At 36.6% G+C, this 19093-nt stretch overlaps 2 protein-coding genes across 3 annotated transcripts; one reads left to right on the forward strand and one right to left on the reverse strand.

The window, feature by feature from the left end:
* Positions 1 to 1105: 1105 nt before the first annotated feature.
* Positions 1106 to 9323, forward strand: LOC113655829 (leiomodin-1). Of its 2 annotated transcripts, none has more exons than XM_027166626.2 (3): positions 1106 to 1735; positions 5310 to 7205; positions 8170 to 9323. In XM_027166626.2, exons 1-3 carry the CDS (start codon positions 1463 to 1465, stop codon positions 8194 to 8196), a joined length of 2196 nt encoding a protein of 731 aa, XP_027022427.2. In that variant the 5' UTR covers positions 1106 to 1462; the 3' UTR covers positions 8197 to 9323. The 2 variants fall into 2 exon arrangements, with proteins under 2 accessions (XP_027022427.2, XP_047656327.1); XM_047800371.1 differs by lacking the exon at positions 1106 to 1735 and adding an exon at positions 4270 to 4416.
* A 744-nt stretch (positions 9324 to 10067) lies between these two features.
* On the reverse strand, positions 10068 to 15496 carry LOC113655734. The gene is made up of 3 exons (XM_027166444.2): positions 15428 to 15496; positions 15179 to 15254; positions 10068 to 11919 (listed from the first exon to the last, which is right to left on the reverse strand). The coding sequence occupies exon 3, from the start codon at positions 11897 to 11899 to the stop codon at positions 10211 to 10213; it is 1689 nt and encodes a 562-aa protein (XP_027022245.2). The 5' UTR covers positions 11900 to 11919; positions 15179 to 15254; positions 15428 to 15496; the 3' UTR covers positions 10068 to 10210.
* Between the last annotated feature and the right edge of the window lie 3597 nt (positions 15497 to 19093).

The following is a 19093-nucleotide window of genomic DNA, read 5'->3' on the forward strand; positions in this document are numbered from 1 at the left end:
TGAATTGAGGGTAGGAGATGTTATACATGTCTACATTAAAGCCTTTACACAATGTAGCCAAAAGTATGAAAACACCTGACCATTGCATTTGTATATGCTTTTTGGACACATTTATACATTTACAGCATTTAGCAGATACCCTTATCCAGAACAACTTACTTTTTTATCTAATTTTTATGCGAACATCATTTTTATTTGAACACCACATTCAAGATTTAGTTAGGAAGCTTTCATGGAGCTCACTTTGTCTATGGGGCATTGTCACGTTGGAACAGGTTTGGGCCTTTTAGTAAGCTAAGAGAAATCTTAAATCTACTGCATATCAAGACATCTTAAGGAATTTTGTGGCAACAGATGGCCAGGTATCCATATACTTTTGCAATACATTTTATGTTCAACAGTTTGAGGAACACGGAGTCACGCTCACTGAGTCACGCTTTATTTACCTGAATCATATTTTCCTTTGGAAAACCACTTTTACTACATTAGACCTAATTAAAAAGTTATTTACCAAGTTATTTAACCAAGTTACTTAACCAGGCGCTTCAACTCTGGCTTTCTGATTGAACATTCAAAAATAAATGTAATGCAATATATAAATGTCCCACCGTTGACCGCATGATTCTTTTTTCTTTTGGTGTTATGATGATTTATGAAATTTATGCTGCAGCCTTCTATTTGTCAGCAATTCTGAAACTGGTCTGGTTGTTTAATGGAGAATAGAATAACACATTTTAAAGCTTGGTCAACCAGTATTATCACATTATGCCTTATGTTGGCTTGAAAGAGCCAACATACTGTTTTGCTTTTTTTTAATCAATATTTCTTTTAAACATAGCGATATTTTTTCTGTAAATGACTGTGGCAATCCATAATGAATCTGTTATTACAATCTTCTATTTTTCATAATGCAAAAAGATTTTACTGTTCCTTAGGCCTCATACAAAAAAAACTTGTGCACTATTAAAATACTTGTCCACACTAGCTACATGGCCAGTTATGCTTATGCTACCTGTTCCTGGATTTTATACCACTTTTCCTAAGTAATATGTAGAATACCACGTTTGGATAGCTTGTATGCTTGGGCTGGTTCTCCCCGCCTCCTTGGCACAGATTAGTTTGTTTGGTTAATACCGCTGGACTGAATGTTATAGGCAATAGTAAGGGAGACATTGTTTTGTTCAGAACATAAGTTGTAGCGACAGTTAGAAGAACGTAAAGACATTTTTAGCCAGAAGTGTGTTACTTTAAAAACTTAGCGAGTATTTAATAATATGTCAAAATATCTGTGCGCTTTGGAATTTTGGACGTTCCTGCGCGCAAGCTCGTGATGCTCTCTGCAGTTCTTTGCCCTTCAGGATACAAGATACATACATAGAAGATTATGTTTAGCGGAGCTTTGGGTTCTCTGACTCGATTTTAAAATCATTTTGAAAACTTTAGGTAAAGAATAATTTCCATAATGTCGAGGAGGAAAGTTCGTCTTGCGCGCTCTGAGCGCACAGTGAGTGAGGACTCGGACATAGACAGCTTGCTGGCGAGTCTTTCTCCTGATGAGGTGGAGGAGCTGGAAAAGGAGTTGATTATCATCGACCCGGATCCCAGTGTGCCGGTGGGGCTCAGGCAGAGAAACCAGACCGAGAAGCAGCCGACACGTGGCTTCGATCGTGAAGCCATGCTGGTCTACTGCGAGCGAGAGACCAAGAAACTCATAGAGAGGGAGCTGTCATTTGAGGTGATGTGTATATGCAAAGTGCACAAAAATAAAATATATAAGTATATACCTTGTTATAATGTATACGAAGTGTAAAGCATGGTTTGGTGCTTGCACCTCAGGGGTTTGGGGGTTTGATTCACACCTCTGCCTTGTGTTTGTAGAAATTGCATGTTCTATTCATGATAAACAGGTTTCCTCCCTTTTCCAGACACTTGTTGTAGGCTGATGTCTGTAGTCTATTGTGCACAATTGTGCCCTCTGATGGGTTGGCACCCATACAGGGGTGTCTCTGTCTTGTGCATCAGGTGGGATATGCTTCTTGTGCAGAATAAGCAGCACAAAAAATGGATGGATGGATAACATTGGGAATGTAAGCGTGAGGAAATGAATGATGTGCCATAAATTTTACCAATCATTCATGGGGTTTTATCAAACCCTCAAGACACTGAAAACCTTCTTAAACACTTAAACATACATTATGTTTTAATCCTCTATCCTCTTAAAATCTTGACTCAGATCAGTGTATTTTTTCATATGGGCATGTTACTAATAACCATATGAGCTGTACTATTAATACCTGCCTGGCATTCAGCTCCTACATCTGTTCAGGTGTAAATGTAATATGTGGTGTGTAGCCTGCATGTATGACAAGTATGACAAGTAGAGCTTACTGAGTGTACAGAGTTTACAAGGCTGCTAAGGAGACACAGGTGATGAAGTCTAGCTTGCATGTAGATAGGTCAGTCAGATATGGCAGGCATGCGCCACTGATTATTCCTATCAACACCATACTTAAAGTGGACAGATGGTCAGCATCAGGACAGCTAGCACTACCAGCTAATTAATGATTATGCTGTAGCAGGGTCAACATTCTTAAATCAAACCAGCATTTAAAATTTATTTACTATTGTCATTTGTGCATTTTAACTTTATGTTCATGTTATCCTGGTGAGTACAACAAGCAATAAAACTTAAAATCTTGTTAAAGTAACCTCCAAATAATGGGTTTGGGTTAGTTGTTTTCATTATAACTATCATGGTGACCAAAGTTTTTGGCTATTGTTAAATAATAGCAAGGAACAAGTATTTATGCCTGAATTAGTGTATTGGTGCTATTGAAATAATATAAATTCCCAAAACATTCTTATTTTTAGACAGTGCATAAATGATAGTGTATACAGTCCTCAGGGGGAATTCAGTAAATGTGCCATCAGTTGCCTGTACATGACCCAGATGTCTCTCTGTAACTTTGTTGTGTGTACACTACTATAAACACAGGCCTGGTTCAAAGTCGTATCTTCACCCTCACACTGACACTGTGGATGCCACAGGGTAGTTTATTATCCATGATGGATACAAACTAAATAAATAGAACTGATCAACATGTCATCTACAGGTTTCTTAGCCACAAATATTCATATGGAATTGATGGGTTAGCTGGTCAAATGGTGTTCAGTTTGAGTTTCTACTGGACTAAATTAAACTAAGCTCAATTACCATTAAAATCAAAGTGAAATTGAGAATGAGATTGAGATCAAATATCTACCAATGAATGCTCCATAAAGCACAGCTTCAGTAGCACATCTCTGCCTTAAGTATTCGCTGATTCCTAGTCTGTATGAAGCCAGTGATGAGTGCTACAGGCCTTAACAGGTGCTGCAGAAAGCTTAGTAAGGTGATACACAGCAAAAGGGCTGAGGGTTCTGTTTAAAATCTATTGAGACTTGTTGTTTGCTTTAAATAAGTCCAGCAAAGCAAAGGAACCCTAGCACAACACATACAAACATACTTTGTATGCTCACTCAGGGATCCCCTATTTTTGTAACATTGCTAATCAATTCTGTCTCTATTTAAGTTGTTGATAGGTATCAAATAATAAATGAGTCACTATAAGCTTGCTTATAAAACTTACATCAAAGTGGTGTCCATACCATACATACAGAGGCAACTATCTATATCTTCCCAAAATTCCTAGTGCTGTTGTTTTTAAGTTTTCTTAACTGTGTTCATTATGGGAAATGTTCCAGGTTTTGCTTATTTTAGTAAGTATGCAGAAGTTTTGTCATGCTTTGGGAATTAACTTGTGGTCGGAATACTCTCTTTTGCAGTGGAAATGATTAGAAGTTGAGATGTCTGAACTCTGCTAGGTTGAATTCCAAGCGCGAGTGCTGTTCTTTGATTTTCAGCCTTATAAGGGCACGTATGAGGGTTCCAAGACTTCTTCAAACAATGGCACTCCAATCTAGCATGCAGGCTCACTTCTCTAATGTAGACTAAGAATAGCTCAGTGCATTAACCACAACCAAGTTTTACTGTAATCTACTTTTAAAATATTGTTGACTTGTAATAATTTTAAAGGAATTCCATAGAATATGCAATTACCTCGATGAATGTCAAGAAAGAGATCAAATATCTAAACATTAAAGCCCGTGTCCATTTATGTCTTAAATTTATTTTTTACTATTAAGTGTAGTTTCTTAAGTGTTAGTTTTCTTTCTGCTGTTTTCTTCTCAGCAGGTTTGAGCTGGAAATAGCAGCTGCAAGGTAAACATAAAAATTTTAAATGTGTATGTTAGCGATGTTGCTTCATTCCAGCAACAGAAATTGAAGTGAATTCTTTTCTTTTTAGATGTCCTCTGGCTTGAAACAACATTTAGCTAGTATATTAGCACCATACCACATTTTTTCACATTGGCATGGTGAGTACTTGGGAATGGGGGAATATGTAATCAAAGTAACATTGACTGTGGTGTGGTAAGGTAGTTTTGTGCATTTCAGAACTGCTGATTGGATTTAGACACACAGCAGTCCTATTGTTGTAATAGAAGTACTGTGAGTGAAAACACCTTGTTGATGAGAGAGGTTTTAATCACTTTACAACTGTGGTGTGCAGAAAAATATTTACTAATGCACAGTATGTTTAACCTTAATGGAGATGGGCTACAACAGCAGAAGACCTCATGGGGTTCTACACTTGTTAGCCAAGAAGAGGATTTTTTTGGAATATCAGGAAAACATGGTTTATGTTTATAGTCAGTATTTAACTGGTAAGAACACTGTAGACTCAAATTCCTGTTTCCCCTGACAGGAATGAAACTCGGTGTGGTCTCTTGTTGTTGTAGCCTGTCTGCCTCAAAGTGTTTTGCATATTGAGATTTTCTGCTCTGACTTATCTCAACAACACCATATTTCTGCCTGCTGAACTGCCACTCAATGGATATTTTTTGGCCTTTTGTTTCGCTGTGTATAAATTGATTTTTGAGGTCAATCTCAGGTTTCTGAGACACTAAAACCAGTGAATCCCAGAAAGTCCTCATTCTAATAGATTGAAGTTTTGATCTGTATCTGTATGTTATTATACAGTGTTCTGATTGCATAAATGTACAGTTGTACCTAATATAGTTATCACTGTATGAATATTTATTGAATCTACTTGTGGTGAAAGCTTGTTTAGTAACACTTTTTTTTAACATAACATAAAAAAATCAAATAAAGTTTATTGCACCAAATTCTGTGACATTTTAGATGTTTCCATGACTAGTCTTTGCCTGCTTGCCTACATGTCTTAACTGTTTATACTCATGTTCCTCAGGGGGAGGCCAAAGGTGAAGGCCGTAGACGGGACCGGCTAAGGAGGACGAGAAGCAAAGAACAGCAGAGCTTTTCCAGGTCACACAGCCGTGAAACATCTGACAAGGAGGAAGCCAAATATGAAAAAGCACATGTCACAGAGGAAAAATCTGAGAGCATAAATTGCAAGGATGGAGAAAAAATAATAAAGGATGATGTAAATGAGATATCTGACATCAAAATACAATGCAAAGAAGGTAAAGAAATATTAGCAGATCAGAATTTAGAAAGAGAGGTAGAAAATACAAAAGATAAAGAAAGGGAAACATCTAAAAAAGAACGGGGTAGCAGCAAGACTTCAGAGCTCATCTCCAAACTACAGAAAAAGGAGGACAATAAAGAGAGGGAGAGAAAGGATAACAGTAAGAATGGAGAAAACTTGAGAACAAAAGAGTTGATCTCCAAGTTACAGGGCAACAAAGTGGTAGAAAAAAGGGAGAAAGAAGAAAAAGTGAAAGAGGTAGAAAGAAATAGAGAGAGTAGAACAAAAGGACTAGTCTCCAAACTGGAGGAGCAGAAGAGCCAAAAAGAACATGGCAAACTCGCAGAAAGGAGAAGCAGAGAGAAAAACCTGGAAGATCCTGGGATAGAGAAAAAAAGGGAAAAGGAAGAAGATAAATACTGTGAGAAAAGTAGACCACACTCTGAAAGAGATGCACCTGGAACACAGAAAAGGAAAGACAGACTGAAACGATGGGAGAAAGTGGATGAGATAGAGATGGAGCCAGAAAGACCGAAAGAGGAAGAGAGAAAGAATGAGAGAGGTAGAGGTGAGAAAGTTGTATTGCAGAACGCTACAACTCAGAACAATTTTACTGAGACCAGCAGTAGTGGGGATGACCACTCTGTCAAAACAGAGGATGAGGAAGAGCATAATCATGAGGATGATTATATGGACAGTGATACTGGCTCCAGCATGTTTGATGACCTCTTGGAGCAAGTGCGCAGTGATGATCCTGAACTCACTGAGCTTAACATCAACAACTCTGATGTCATCAAGACAGATACATTGATCCAGTTTGCAGAAGGACTTCGCAGTAACACTCACGTTAAAACATTTGCTATTGCTAACACAAGAGCTGATGATCATGTAGCTTTTGCCATTGCTGGGACTTTATGGAACAACACTACTTTAACGGGAATCAACCTGGATTCCAACCTTCTCACTGGCAAAGGCATCCTGGCTATCATTGAGTCTTTGCAGCACAATGCCACCCTTAAAGAGCTTCGCTTCCACAACCAGAGACACATATGTGGAGGGAAGACAGAGATGGAATTGGCTAAGGTACTACGGGATAACACTTCATTGCTCAAGCTGGGTTATCACTTTGAACTTGCTGGGCCAAGAATGGCCATGACCAACATCCTTAGTCGTAATATGGACCTTCAGCGGCAGAAACGACTGGAAGCACAACGTCTTGCCAAGCAGGAAACTGAGGCAAGCTTAGTGCCCCCTACTGAAGAGAAGAAGAATCTTATACATGAGAAGCCCAAAGTTAAGCCAATTCCTCAGTCCAAACCTGTTGAGAAAAAGGAATCCATACTAGCAAAGGTTTCCAAATTTAACAGTCCCACTTCACCCCCCAAAGCCATTCAACCTCCCAAGTCCATGGCTGAAATATCATCCTCTACAGCAAAAGGTACAAAAGGTGGGCCCACAGCACAGTCAAGCACAGGACCACCTGCTCCCCCTCCTCCTGCCCCAGTGCTGGATATTCAGGCACTGCGGAGGTCGTTGACCTCAGTTTCACAGCGCAAGCAAGAAAGCAGCCATGTCTCAGGACATGGAGCACAAAAGAGCTCCAGAGATCAGTTGCTGGACTCTATCAGGAACTGCAATATGAACACTCTCAAAAAAGTAAGCAAGCAATCAGATTTATTTTAACATAAATAAAGATGCCTAAATATAACATATAGCTTTATATATTAAGATGTAAGCTAATGTATACATAATTTCTTATGCAGTGTAATAGAAGCAGGGATGAATTAGTAAATCCTGGAAATCCAAGTATCTTTACAGGAACACCACTCACCATGTTATGCATGAACCGGTGAACGAGCCCAGATCACCCAGCCCACAAACAACAAATGCTGAAAATTTCATACAATCCTACATTATACATTATAGATTAATATTTTGGTGCATGCTTTTTATGTATACAAATCATGCACTACATTGTCTAGCTCTAACAAGCTACAATTAATTTTTTTCTTATTTAAAAGAATGCTCACTGGCTGTTCTTTAAAAATAGTTAGAACCTAACTGACTGCTCCCTGGTTACAAATACAAACCCAAACCAAAAACAACATTTCAAAATTGATTTCAGATTCACCAAGCTTACATTCGGCATCTAGCGTTCTATGTATCATGGCAGAGTAATGGCCTAATCATTTACCTCCAATCAATATTTGTCACAGATGCCTTAGTGGCCAGTCCCCTAGGCAGGTGCCAAACTATGCATGACCTTATAAGGGATTAGAAGGGTGTAAGTGAAGGCCTCACTACAAATGAACAATAAACAATTATTTAAAGTCAAATAAAGTCAATAAAATAAAACATTTCTATGTATTTTTTCCTGATGAATCATCTACTATGTATATGTAGATGCCATTACATGCTTTATATTTCTGCCAATTATTTAACATTAATTTAAATTCTTATTAAACATAGCAACACCTTTTTCAGAAATATCTGGCCATGTGTTTTCCTGGCACTGATGATCATTTACATCTTGAATACTTTGGATAAACAACTGTGATTTCCATCCATTCCATATTCCTCTCCACTCCACCCCTAACTGTGTGCTATCTATCTCCCTAAGGTCGAGGTTCCTAAGTGGCTGAAGTAACAGATGGTAGAAGAACCAGTAGAGGAGCAAGCCATCTTTAGTGGATGTCCATGATGTAAATGATGGATCAGTAGTCCAAAAGCAAATACAGTTCTATTAGAAAAGTATGGTACATTTGAGCGATGCTCACAAAGTATTGTGTTCTAAAATCATTTGGATCCTTAATGCTATAATAGAATTGTATGAAATATATTGAAATATTATGTTTAATTAGGGACGTTTTACTGTATTGTTTTAAAAGTTAAAATAATGAACACCCATTTTTGACATATTTTGAATTGTTGATCTTGACTACAAAACAAAATTTGTAAAAAAAAAAAAAAAAAAAAAGTACTTGAATACAGAATTACACTAACCTGAGCACTAACACTACACTAACTATGAGCTTTTTTCATTTTATTTAAAAACAGTTGCATTAACTCATTGGACAGACAATTTAAATTATAGCAAATTACAATCAAAGGCCTCAAGGACGTTTGAAATAATTGGTTCTTTTTTCTGTAAGACTTGGAAAATTGAATTTGAAGAAAGGTCTATCATAATAATCTTTAGCAGTTTATTGTAATAAAAGAAACTGAAATGTCAGACAAATGAAAATAATAAGTGCATGTGTATGGACTCAAGTGCAGACTGAGGTTAAGAGTGTAGCCACACATGACTGGATATAGCAAACAAAATAATGTAAAATAATTGGCTACAAGTACAAGATAACATAAGGATGATATGTATTGTCTAATTGTTCCAGTATGTATGTGTGTGGGTGTGTGCAACACAGACTACTGTGATAATCTTTGGGTAAAGCTGAGTCTTACAGAAGATCATCACGATGTCTCCAAGACAATTTTATGCTGAAGTACAAAAGATCAATGTGGGTCAAGACACATGCAGAACATGCTTATTATTAACTTTGAAAGACATTCCAGTTGACTGTTCTTTTTTTAAACTGGAACTGCTCCTACTTGCTAATAGAGTAGCAACATATTAGATAATATTACAGAAAGCTGGTGTTAGAATGCTCAGATGAAGATATTCTAATTTCTTTTGTATTCTGTATTGTGTTCTCAGTTGTATGTTCCAATCAGTGAAGGATATACAATATATATAAAATAAAAACTTTCATCAGTAAATCAGGTGTAGGTATTATTCTAAGGACAGGGGTATAACATATATATATATATATATATGTGTGTGTGTGTGTGTGTGTGTGTGTATATATATATATATATATATATATATATATATATATATATATATATATATCAAATTAATATCACATTGGTTTAAATTTCTTTTGTCTTTCTGTTTTGTCTATTTAAATATCAGATAATGACAAGCATAATATTTCCTGATGAATAATTTTCTCTCAGTACATAATACATAATTGACTACACTTCAGCCATGCAGCCCTCTAACTATTGTTCATTTCTGAAGTGTGTGATTGTGGTTTAAATCAACAAAAATGGATAATCGGGTAAGGAATCCAACTTCAAGACTAATGCATGCTTAGTTTAGGCATGTTCAATATAGTCTATTAATCTGAACTATTTACTCTTTTTATCTAGCTAAAAAATTTAACTTATTAATTTATTGTAAAATGAAACATTTCCATGTAACATTTTCACATAAATAGATTCACTCTAAAATCACTGTTAAATTGTTGATTTAGTAACTTGCCAAAATAACATGCATATAGATTCACTATAGATTAAATGGTCTGTGAATGTAATTCTTATGTCTTCTTTATACATAGTATGAACTGCATGGCATTTGTAAAACAAAGAAATGGATATTTACTGATTAAAGTAGTATTTACTGAAGAATTACAGCACAGTTTTTGTATACATTGTATAATAATACACACTCAGAGGAAATTTATTTTAGTGCAGATTTATTAGATCACAAAAAGGTGAACATTTTATTAGCCATTTGCATGTAGAGACTGCTGCAGACACCATGCTGAAATGACATACTTGATTTGTGTCATTGCAAAGCTATGCTTTTTTCCCCCCAGTTCCTACATTTTGTTTGGTTTAGTTATGAAAGTGTTACACCATGTTTTCATATCATTATACAAACCAGTAAATGTCTGAGCAAAATGTTGCCTTGGCTTCCATTTCTTCTCATGTGCAGCTAGTGGTTCTCCTCTCTCAACCTTCTGCACAATCAAAGCACGTTTTTTGATCTCCTCCAGTTCAGCAATGCGCTTTTTGTACCCTTCTTTAGCAGCCTGCTTCTCAGACTCAATCAGTAATTCAATGTATTCTGGTGTGGACAAGGGGTCAGGACGGAGAGCAATTTCCTTCAGACGTGTCAGGCTTCTGGCTAGTTCATCATTCAACTTCAAGACTTGTTCTTGTACATCAATATATTCCTCTTGCAACTGCTGGATGATTTTCTCTATTGTCATATTTTTCCCTAAAGCCTCTTCATATTGCTTTTTCAGATTTGCATATGTCCTTTTCTCTTTTACAATTTCAGTTTCGAATCTGAATGACATGTTGTGATGCACATTCCACATGCATTGACCAGGACACACTGTACAGTTGCCATTTTTCATTGCTGAACAACGTTCTTTATCTTCATCATTTGAATAAAGACATGGATAATGGCAGGTGAAGTTACAGCCATGACAATTTGTTACAAATTTTCCCCTTTCAATGTCAATTTTCTTAGACTTTGGTATTTCAACCTCATATTCAAAATTTTCATTCTCATTTATGACAGTCTGGTTCTGTTCCAGTATTGCTGCTGTCATTTTGATTTCCTCAAGTTTTTCCAAACCAGTTTGGATGAGTGGCTGCACTCCAGCTACAACCGCCTCCAGGTGTTTGCGTTCAGACAAAACTTCTTTTGTGAGCTGAAGACTTTTGGTCTCCATTGTCCACAAGTGACCGAAGAATCGTTTCATGCTTCCTTTGCCCATTTTCCAGAACATTTCATCAAAGTTGTCTTCATCATCCAAGTCTCTATTCTGAGCAAAAAGTGCAGAATTGTTGAATTTGAAATGAAGGGGTGTTCCATCTTCCTTTTTTCCACAAGGGATATCAGCAGCATTAATGGCCTCTAGTACAGGAGGTTTCTGCCCATCAGCAAATGTGATCATAATTGTGATATTATTTGCAATGTCTTTTCCAAAGATTGAAAGAATAGCTTCAAAAATGTACTTCTGTGTATGGGTTAGTCGAGCTAAAGCTGACTGTACCACAAAACAAACAGCATCAAGAGTAACAATGCCATCTTTTTCAGAGAAGAACTTTCTGATTTTCTCAGTGATCATCTTGTCTTGTGCGATTCCCCTCGTGTCTCCAAACCCTGGTGTGTCTATGATTGTGAGTGAATAGTGAACCTGGAAGCTATTTTGATAGTGAATTTGATATGCTGTAACATCTGAAGTCTGGCTCTCAGCTTGTGTTTTATTGGTTTGCTCATCTATCAGTTTAAATCTACATGAATCACTCCACTCCACTCCCAGAATATAGTTGATCATGCCATTAATGAGAGTGCTCTTTCCAGAGCCAGTGGCACCCATGAGCATTATTGTTTTGTTTGGTTGAGTAGAATGACAAGAACATCCAAATTCTTTTTTGCGAAGAGCACCTCGTCCTGTGTCCCTCAGATTTATAAGATACACTGATGGATTTCCATCACTTAGTTTAGTGTAGTTGTTATCATCTTTAATTTTGGTTTCCATATTGTTGCTCATGGTTGTTGCTCTGGTTGTATCTGAAAAACATGAGAAAAAAAATGTTCGAGTTCATAAAAGATTGTAAACCGATTATGAAAACATGAAGGAGAGTTTATTGAGGATCCTATTTCATACATATGCCATAATGTTCAAGAATGTCAGACAAATATTTTTACACCAGATCTGGAAGAAAAAACATATTCTTGCAAGTGCTACATGCCCATTTATAGCTAGGGAAATTGTTTTTGCACCTTTCCTGTCGATTATACATTTTATATTGGCCACTGTTTCTCTATTTCCGCTCACTAAGTAAGGTTCCTCCATGGGTTGATCAGGCTGTCCATTATCAATATTTTTAATGGATCAGGCACTCAAACAGGAAGAAGTCAAAATGAATCAAATAAGGAGCAAATTCCAACCCATATATTTTTGTTGTGTTAAAGAAAGTAGTGTTAGGAATGGCATATATGATATGATTTTCTTTGATTTCTGGTGTGAAATTACTATTCAGATAATTACCAACATATTCATTTGTTATAGCATTTTAACTCTTACCAGCAGACAAAATTTCTCCAGATTTTTGGATGCCAGTATTCACTGAATTTATTTAGGTGTCACACTACACAGTAGTGGTTAATGGCTAATATAAAACAAGACACTTGGGGCTCTAAGAATTATATTAAACCTAGTAGGCTGGGCAAAAAAATGCTTTACACGTATAGTATTTTCAGTGGTGTAGTCTACTTGATACGCAGGAAAGGCCAAGGATTTCCGTATACCCACTTAAAAAGCGTGATGATACGTAACTATATCGTTTTGTGACAGAACTTCCATTCATAAATTCACCACGTGCTGTGGTTGCGATTGCGAATCACTAACATTTTTGGACCATTGGGGCTTCCGTGGCCTGTGATCTGATCTGACGTCACCTACCAAGGAGGAAAATGAGTTGCTTGGCGGTGTTTTTGGGAGCAAATGTGAAATTAACTATCTAACGTAAAAGATATGAAACGAAAGCAGACTCAAACTACACTGTGTTTTCGGAAGCCTGCGGCTAAAGCTACAGCAGCTTCGGGTGACATTTCACCCACAACCCGAGTACAAATGTATTTGGAAAGCTTTGTAAACTACCAGTTCATTCAGTTCATAATATTCTGCAATGAAAGAGTGTTGGTGATAGAACTGAACAAATGTTTGTTGTTCACTCTTAAATGTACATTGAAAATTGACAGCTTATAAAACCTGTGCTCCGGTCCCATATTCATATAACATTTAAGGCGAAATGTAGCTCTTAAAAAGGTATAGTTCACCCAAAAATGAAAATTGTCATTTTTCAAAATATTATGTTTTGTGTTAAACAGAAGAAAGAAACTCAGTTTTGGAACAAATTGAGGGTGAGGAAATAATTTTCATTTTTGGGTGAACTACACCTTTAAGAGCTACATTAAGCCTTAAATGTTATATGAATATGGGACCTGGAGCACAGGTTTTATCAGCTGACTGTCTTTTGTTGCTTATAATAAATTTGAATGTTTTTAACACATAAGCAGTCTTTAATAATGCTCTAAATTACATGTAGATGCATATTTTATGCATTAGTGAGTGTGGTGGTGCCTAGGTGTCGCTCTAGGATGGATGCGTATGAGGCGGGGGGGGGGGATCACAGTATACTCACTACAAAAAACTAGACTACACCACTGAGTATTTTGTGGCGGTTGTTTAACTTGATAGTAGTTTAGTTTACTTTATTTATAATCTCCATTTTATCTTTGAAACATATTGTGGAGATGTGCGAGTGGTTTGACCAGCAGGGGGCACACACCTCTCGCATTTCCCCATCACTCAGCTCACCAGCAGATCGTACATCTATGACCAGCAGATAAACACAGTTTCAAGTTTACATTAAGTGCACTTTACACAAAGTAAACCAATAGTGTCTTGACTAATTTAAAGCATTATTTAATTTTTAGTAATGGCACCCTTCCCAACTGGTTTATTTAAATTCAAATGCCCTTGAATGTAGAATAAAAGGCATTTGAAGGTAAAATACATTAAATATATACAATCAATAAAATTAATATTATACAAATAATGATAACACTTTAGATCATGTGACTCACGAATTGCATTTTAGATAAAACGAGCTGGAAATACCAGCTTTAGATTCTTCCTAGTTATGACCTATAGATTATTTTGAACAGAGTATTCCTATACCTTTTATACCACACATCACATCAGTTAGTCTACAATTACAATTTATTTATCTATATTATCGCTTCCCATTTTCAATTTAAGTTTGTATTCCAGAAACGTGGAGACGCTTTCATTATTAATTAAATCTCATTACAGAAACATTCAGTTATGATTTTTTTTTGGAAATAATTTTGTTTATTAGCGGATATTTTTGTAATAGTTTATAATGTGGCTACCACCCAAGTCCATGTGAAGTAGCAATTACTAAACTGGTGTGTAAAACTCTGAGACCAATATTGATCATGCTTTTATTTTGACATTCATTTTAACACAAAGGCTTTAGAGTGAGTAGTAGAGCCAGAACTATTCACTATTTGGTAATTTGTATGAATAAAGAATAAAATTACATTCCTTATACTTTTCCCTTGAAATGTTGACAATGTTGCGACAATCAAACAATAACAGCACAGCTTCAATGAACTATATGGTTATGGTTGAAATAAAGGCTCTCTAGATCATTTGTTATCGGGCAGCACAGCAGGGGGTTTTATTTTGAAAAATGACCACTTCAGTTTGTTTCAAGTTCCAGCAGGTTTTGGCAATAAGAATTAAAAAAAAAACGTTGCTGAAAAGCGTCTTTGAAAATGAGAAAAGACCTAATGATGATACAAGACTCAGAGACCTCTAACAAAAAGAAAGCCGCATTTGAAACGAGTCCTAAATGAACGTGTTCATTACAACAGGTGATTGAGATGTTCCAAGCCTCCTATGTTTAATATATAGCGACCAGCTCCAACCAGGGCAAAGTAGGAATAAAGTGCAGAATATAGAAATGTAATATTTTACATTCACATTAATACGATGTCATTCAGTTAAGAATATACAAAACAAAGGGTTAAAACTCTATTTTCCAACAAGTCACAATTTATCAGTTCACAGCACTGAAACTGGAGACTTCTTCCATGAATTTTAAATAAAGATATCCTTTATACATTCAGAACGATCATACAGGGTTTTTTTTGTTAGCTTTCGATTGTGAGATATCTGCCATTTAAATCCCTGTAAATTAGCTGTTCTATGTGTGTTAATATAAGTGTGATTTACCTTGAAGTGCACCGGTCAGAACTTCTGTTCAGTTAATTACACCTCGTGTCCAAGTAGAATTGAGAATTCAGAAAAGCTGTGGCAAAAATATCATTATGAGATTATTGGTTTAATTATTATTATTATTATTATTATTATTATTATTATTATTATTATTATTATTATTATTATTTTATAAATGTTTGGGAAAATTAAAGATGCTTTTTGTTACCTGATAAGATGAATGAAATAAAATTAAAGAGCACTTACCTGGTAGATTACCCACAATTCAGGGCAGTGATTTCAGCCAGAACATGCTGTTTATATAGACCCTTTAGGACCCTCCCTTTTTGGAAAGAGCCAATGGTCATGAACTCTAGGCTATTTATCTTATATATAAGGTAAAAAAGAAAGTTTATGAACTTTTATTTTTAAAGGCCACAATAAAAAAAAAAATGAATGCGTAATCATTTGATAATATGTTTTGAAATACACATTCACAATATCATAAAAAGTACATTTTAAGAGACAAATGTAAAATAAGCTCTGGCTAAGGAGTGACTTAATAAGTATTACACATTTAGACCTTCATCACAGAGACACTTAATGGAAGACAAAATATTAGGAAAAGGAATATGAGTGCATTTTACTGTACAAGAAAGTTTATTTTGGAAATACAAATTATTATTTATAAATAAACTACACCTATAGTAAACACAACACTTTTTTTCAAGGTGTATGAAGTTATTACTAAAAAAAGCTATGATTTGTAGGCCAGTGTACATTAAAATTTTAATATAATGTATATATATATAATACAATATATAATAAAAAACATAATGTGTAATATAATATGTAATAATAATAATGTGTGAATGTGTGTATTTAAAAAAAAGAAATTGTCAAAGTTACTGACTGTCAAAACCCTCATACTCACTCTCTTCTTTTTTAACTTTCTCAAACTAGCCTTGGTTTAATAAGGCAGGTTAGGATTGAATCATTAGGTCAGGTTATCAACTGGTTTGTTCAACTGGTTTGCTTACTTTTCATGTATTTTTTTTTACCTGCATGTTGAAATCTGTAAGATATTCACTAAAACAGTTGTGTAAAAGCTTTTTTAACATTGATTTTGACTGCAGGATTCTGGTTGAGCTCACTGGGTAAGCTGAGTTGCACTAACATGACTAACAAGTGACCAAGTGACAAAATAACCTTGAAGTTGATTTGGAGGCTATTTTTTTTTATCAAAACACTTCATTTCTGAGAAGCCCTTTTATTCAGGTAAGGGTTCTGCTTGTTTTTTTTCTCAGGGAAAGATTAAAATTATACTGTAGCATTGACTATTAAATCCTACCTTATTTTATAACAAAAATTAAATCAGGAAAATCTTAGCTGTAGTGCAACCGGGCACCTTTCCCTACCCCTCACTAAAATGAATAACAACTTAAACCTTTTCTCAGGTAATAACTTAATCTTAACAGTCTTTGTGTATAATTTTTGTTTGGGATGTAAACTTTGAAGTGACTGCATTGTATTTATTATCGGTTTACATATTCTTGTATCATGCGTCATCAACACGTGCTTTAAGAATAATAACGTGTCAGAAAATAAGTGACGCCACCCGGAGGGGGATCAGGTCCGGGTCACCAGAGAGAGGGCTCTCAGATAACCCACTGTACAAACCTTAAGACATAAAACAGTCAGGGAGTTTATTGAAAAACAAACTTATTAATATTAATTATCGTCGAGAACATGCAAACTCCACACACACACAAGGTGGAGGCGGGAATCGAACCCCGAAACTGGAGGCTTTGAAGGCTAACCCTGCTCAAAACAACATTTCACACCAGAACTGTTTTCTTCCTGTAGTGGTTACATCGTTGCTTCTTCCTGCTGCTTCTTGTAAAGTACATTATACAGCCCAAAATTCCTCTTCTACTTTCGGCATTTCCTGTTAGGGGTCACCACATCAAATCATCTGTTTCCACCTAACTATCCTCTGCATCCTCTACTCTTTCACCAATTATCTTCATGTCCTCTTTTAACACATCCATATATCTCCTCTTTATCTTTCCTCTTGACCTCTTACTTGGAAGCTCCATCTCCAACATTTTTCTACCAGTATAACCATCTCCCTCCTCTGTACATGTCCAAACCATCTAAATCTAGCCTCTCTGACCTTGTACCCAAAACAGCCAAGCTGATGTGCTCATTCCTAATCCTGTTCATCCTTGTCACTCCTAAAGAGAACCTCAACATCCTCATCTCTGCTACATCCATCTCTTCCTCCATCTTCATTCCTCTTTTTTCCAGAGCAGATCTCCAGATTTCCAGGTGTTTGTGAATGACATCATAATGTCATTCGCAAACATTATTGTCCACAGAGATTCCTGTCTGACTTTATCTTTCAACCTCTCTATCACCATAGCAAAAAGAACGGATTCAAAGGCGATCCTTGATGTAGCCTCACCTCCACCTTGAACTCCTCTGTCTGGTGTATGGCACATCTCACTGCTGTCATAATCCTCTCATACATATCCTGAACTACTCTGACATACTTCTCTGCCACTCCAGATATCCTCATACAGTACCATAGCTCCTCTCTCGGCACCCTGTCATCTGCTTTTTCTAAATCCACAAAGACACAGTGCAGCACCGTCTGACCATCCCTGTACTTTTCCATGAACATTTCCAGAGAAAAAAATTGCATAATTTCTGGGCATGAATCCATACTGCTGCTTACAAATATCCACGTCCTTTCTTAGCCTGCTTCCACAACTCTTTCCCATAGCTCCATTGTGTGGCTCATCATTTTTATACTTCTGTAGTTGCTACAATGCTGCACATCACCCTTGTTCTTAAAGATTGGCACAAGAACACTTCTCCTCCATTCCCCGGGCATCATCTCACTCTCTAAATTCCTGTTGCACAATCTAGATAGAAACTCCACTGCTGTCTCTCCTAGGCACTTCCACGCCTCCACAGGTATGTCATCTGCACCAACAGCCTTTCCAGAGCCTTCCTCATCTCATCTTTTCTAATCCTTTCTAATATATGATTTCTGTTTGACCTTTTCCACATCCCTCTTCACTCTGCGCTGCAAAATCCTTGTAATCCTGTCTACTTTCTTCAGTCTTTCTACATCCCACATCTTTTTTTAGCTAGCCTCATCCTCTGAATGCTGTCCTGTGCTTCCTCATTCACCACCATTTTTCCTCATCTTCTTCCAGATGACACACCTAGCACCCTCCTACCAGTCTTCCTGATCACTTCTGCTGTAATTTCCCAGTCATCTGGAAGCTCTTCCTGACCACCCAAAGCCTGTCTCAGCTTCTGTCTGAATTCCTCACAACATTCTTCCTTTTTCAACTTCCACCACTTGGTCTTCTTTTCTATCTTTCCTCTTTTTCCTGTTCACCAGAGACATCTTGCACATCACCATCCTATCCTGTCTGGCTAGACTCTCTCCTACCACCACTCTGCAGTCACTAACCTCTTTCAGATCGCCTTGTCTACAAAGAATGTATTCTACCTGCATACTCCTACCTCCACTCTTATATGTAACTCTATGTTCCTTTCCTTAACACTAAACTTGCCCATCACCTCCTCATCACCTCTGTTCCCCCTCACCAACAAGTCTGCTCTAATCACTACTCTCTCCCATCTGGGAATACTCTCTATCACATCATGTAACTCTTTCCAGAATCTCTCCTCTTCTAACTCACAGCCTACTTGTGGAGCATAATCACTGATGACATTCAAATTTCTAATTTTAATTTGATTACCCTGTCTGACACTATCTGGCTTTGGACAGTCACAGAAGTCACTGCAACCCCTGTGGCCCAAAATATACAGTTATACAGTATAACAAAATGTACTGAGTTTGGAAAGAAGGCTCTTGATGTGCAGAAAATGCAGATACTTCTTTTTCTTTTT

The sequence above is a fragment of the Tachysurus fulvidraco genome, chromosome 14 (genome assembly GCF_022655615.1).
Source record: "Tachysurus fulvidraco isolate hzauxx_2018 chromosome 14, HZAU_PFXX_2.0, whole genome shotgun sequence".
NCBI lineage: Eukaryota > Metazoa > Chordata > Actinopteri > Siluriformes > Bagridae > Tachysurus > Tachysurus fulvidraco.

Excerpts from the sequence above, each read along its gene's own strand:
- LOC113655829 (XM_027166626.2), top strand. The coding sequence starts at position 1,463 with ATGTCGAGGAGGAAAGTTCGTCTTGCGCGCTCTGAGCGCACAGTGAGT. Across the intron at positions 1,736-5,309 it reads AGAGGGAGCTGTCATTTGAG|GGGGAGGCCAAAGGTGAAGG; the intron begins GTGATGTGTATA and ends CATGTTCCTCAG. Across the intron at positions 7,206-8,169 it reads ATATGAACACTCTCAAAAAA|GTCGAGGTTCCTAAGTGGCT; the intron begins GTAAGCAAGCAA and ends TATCTCCCTAAG.
- LOC113655734 (XM_027166444.2), bottom strand. The coding sequence starts at position 11,899 with ATGAGCAACAATATGGAAACCAAAATTAAAGATGATAACAACTACACT.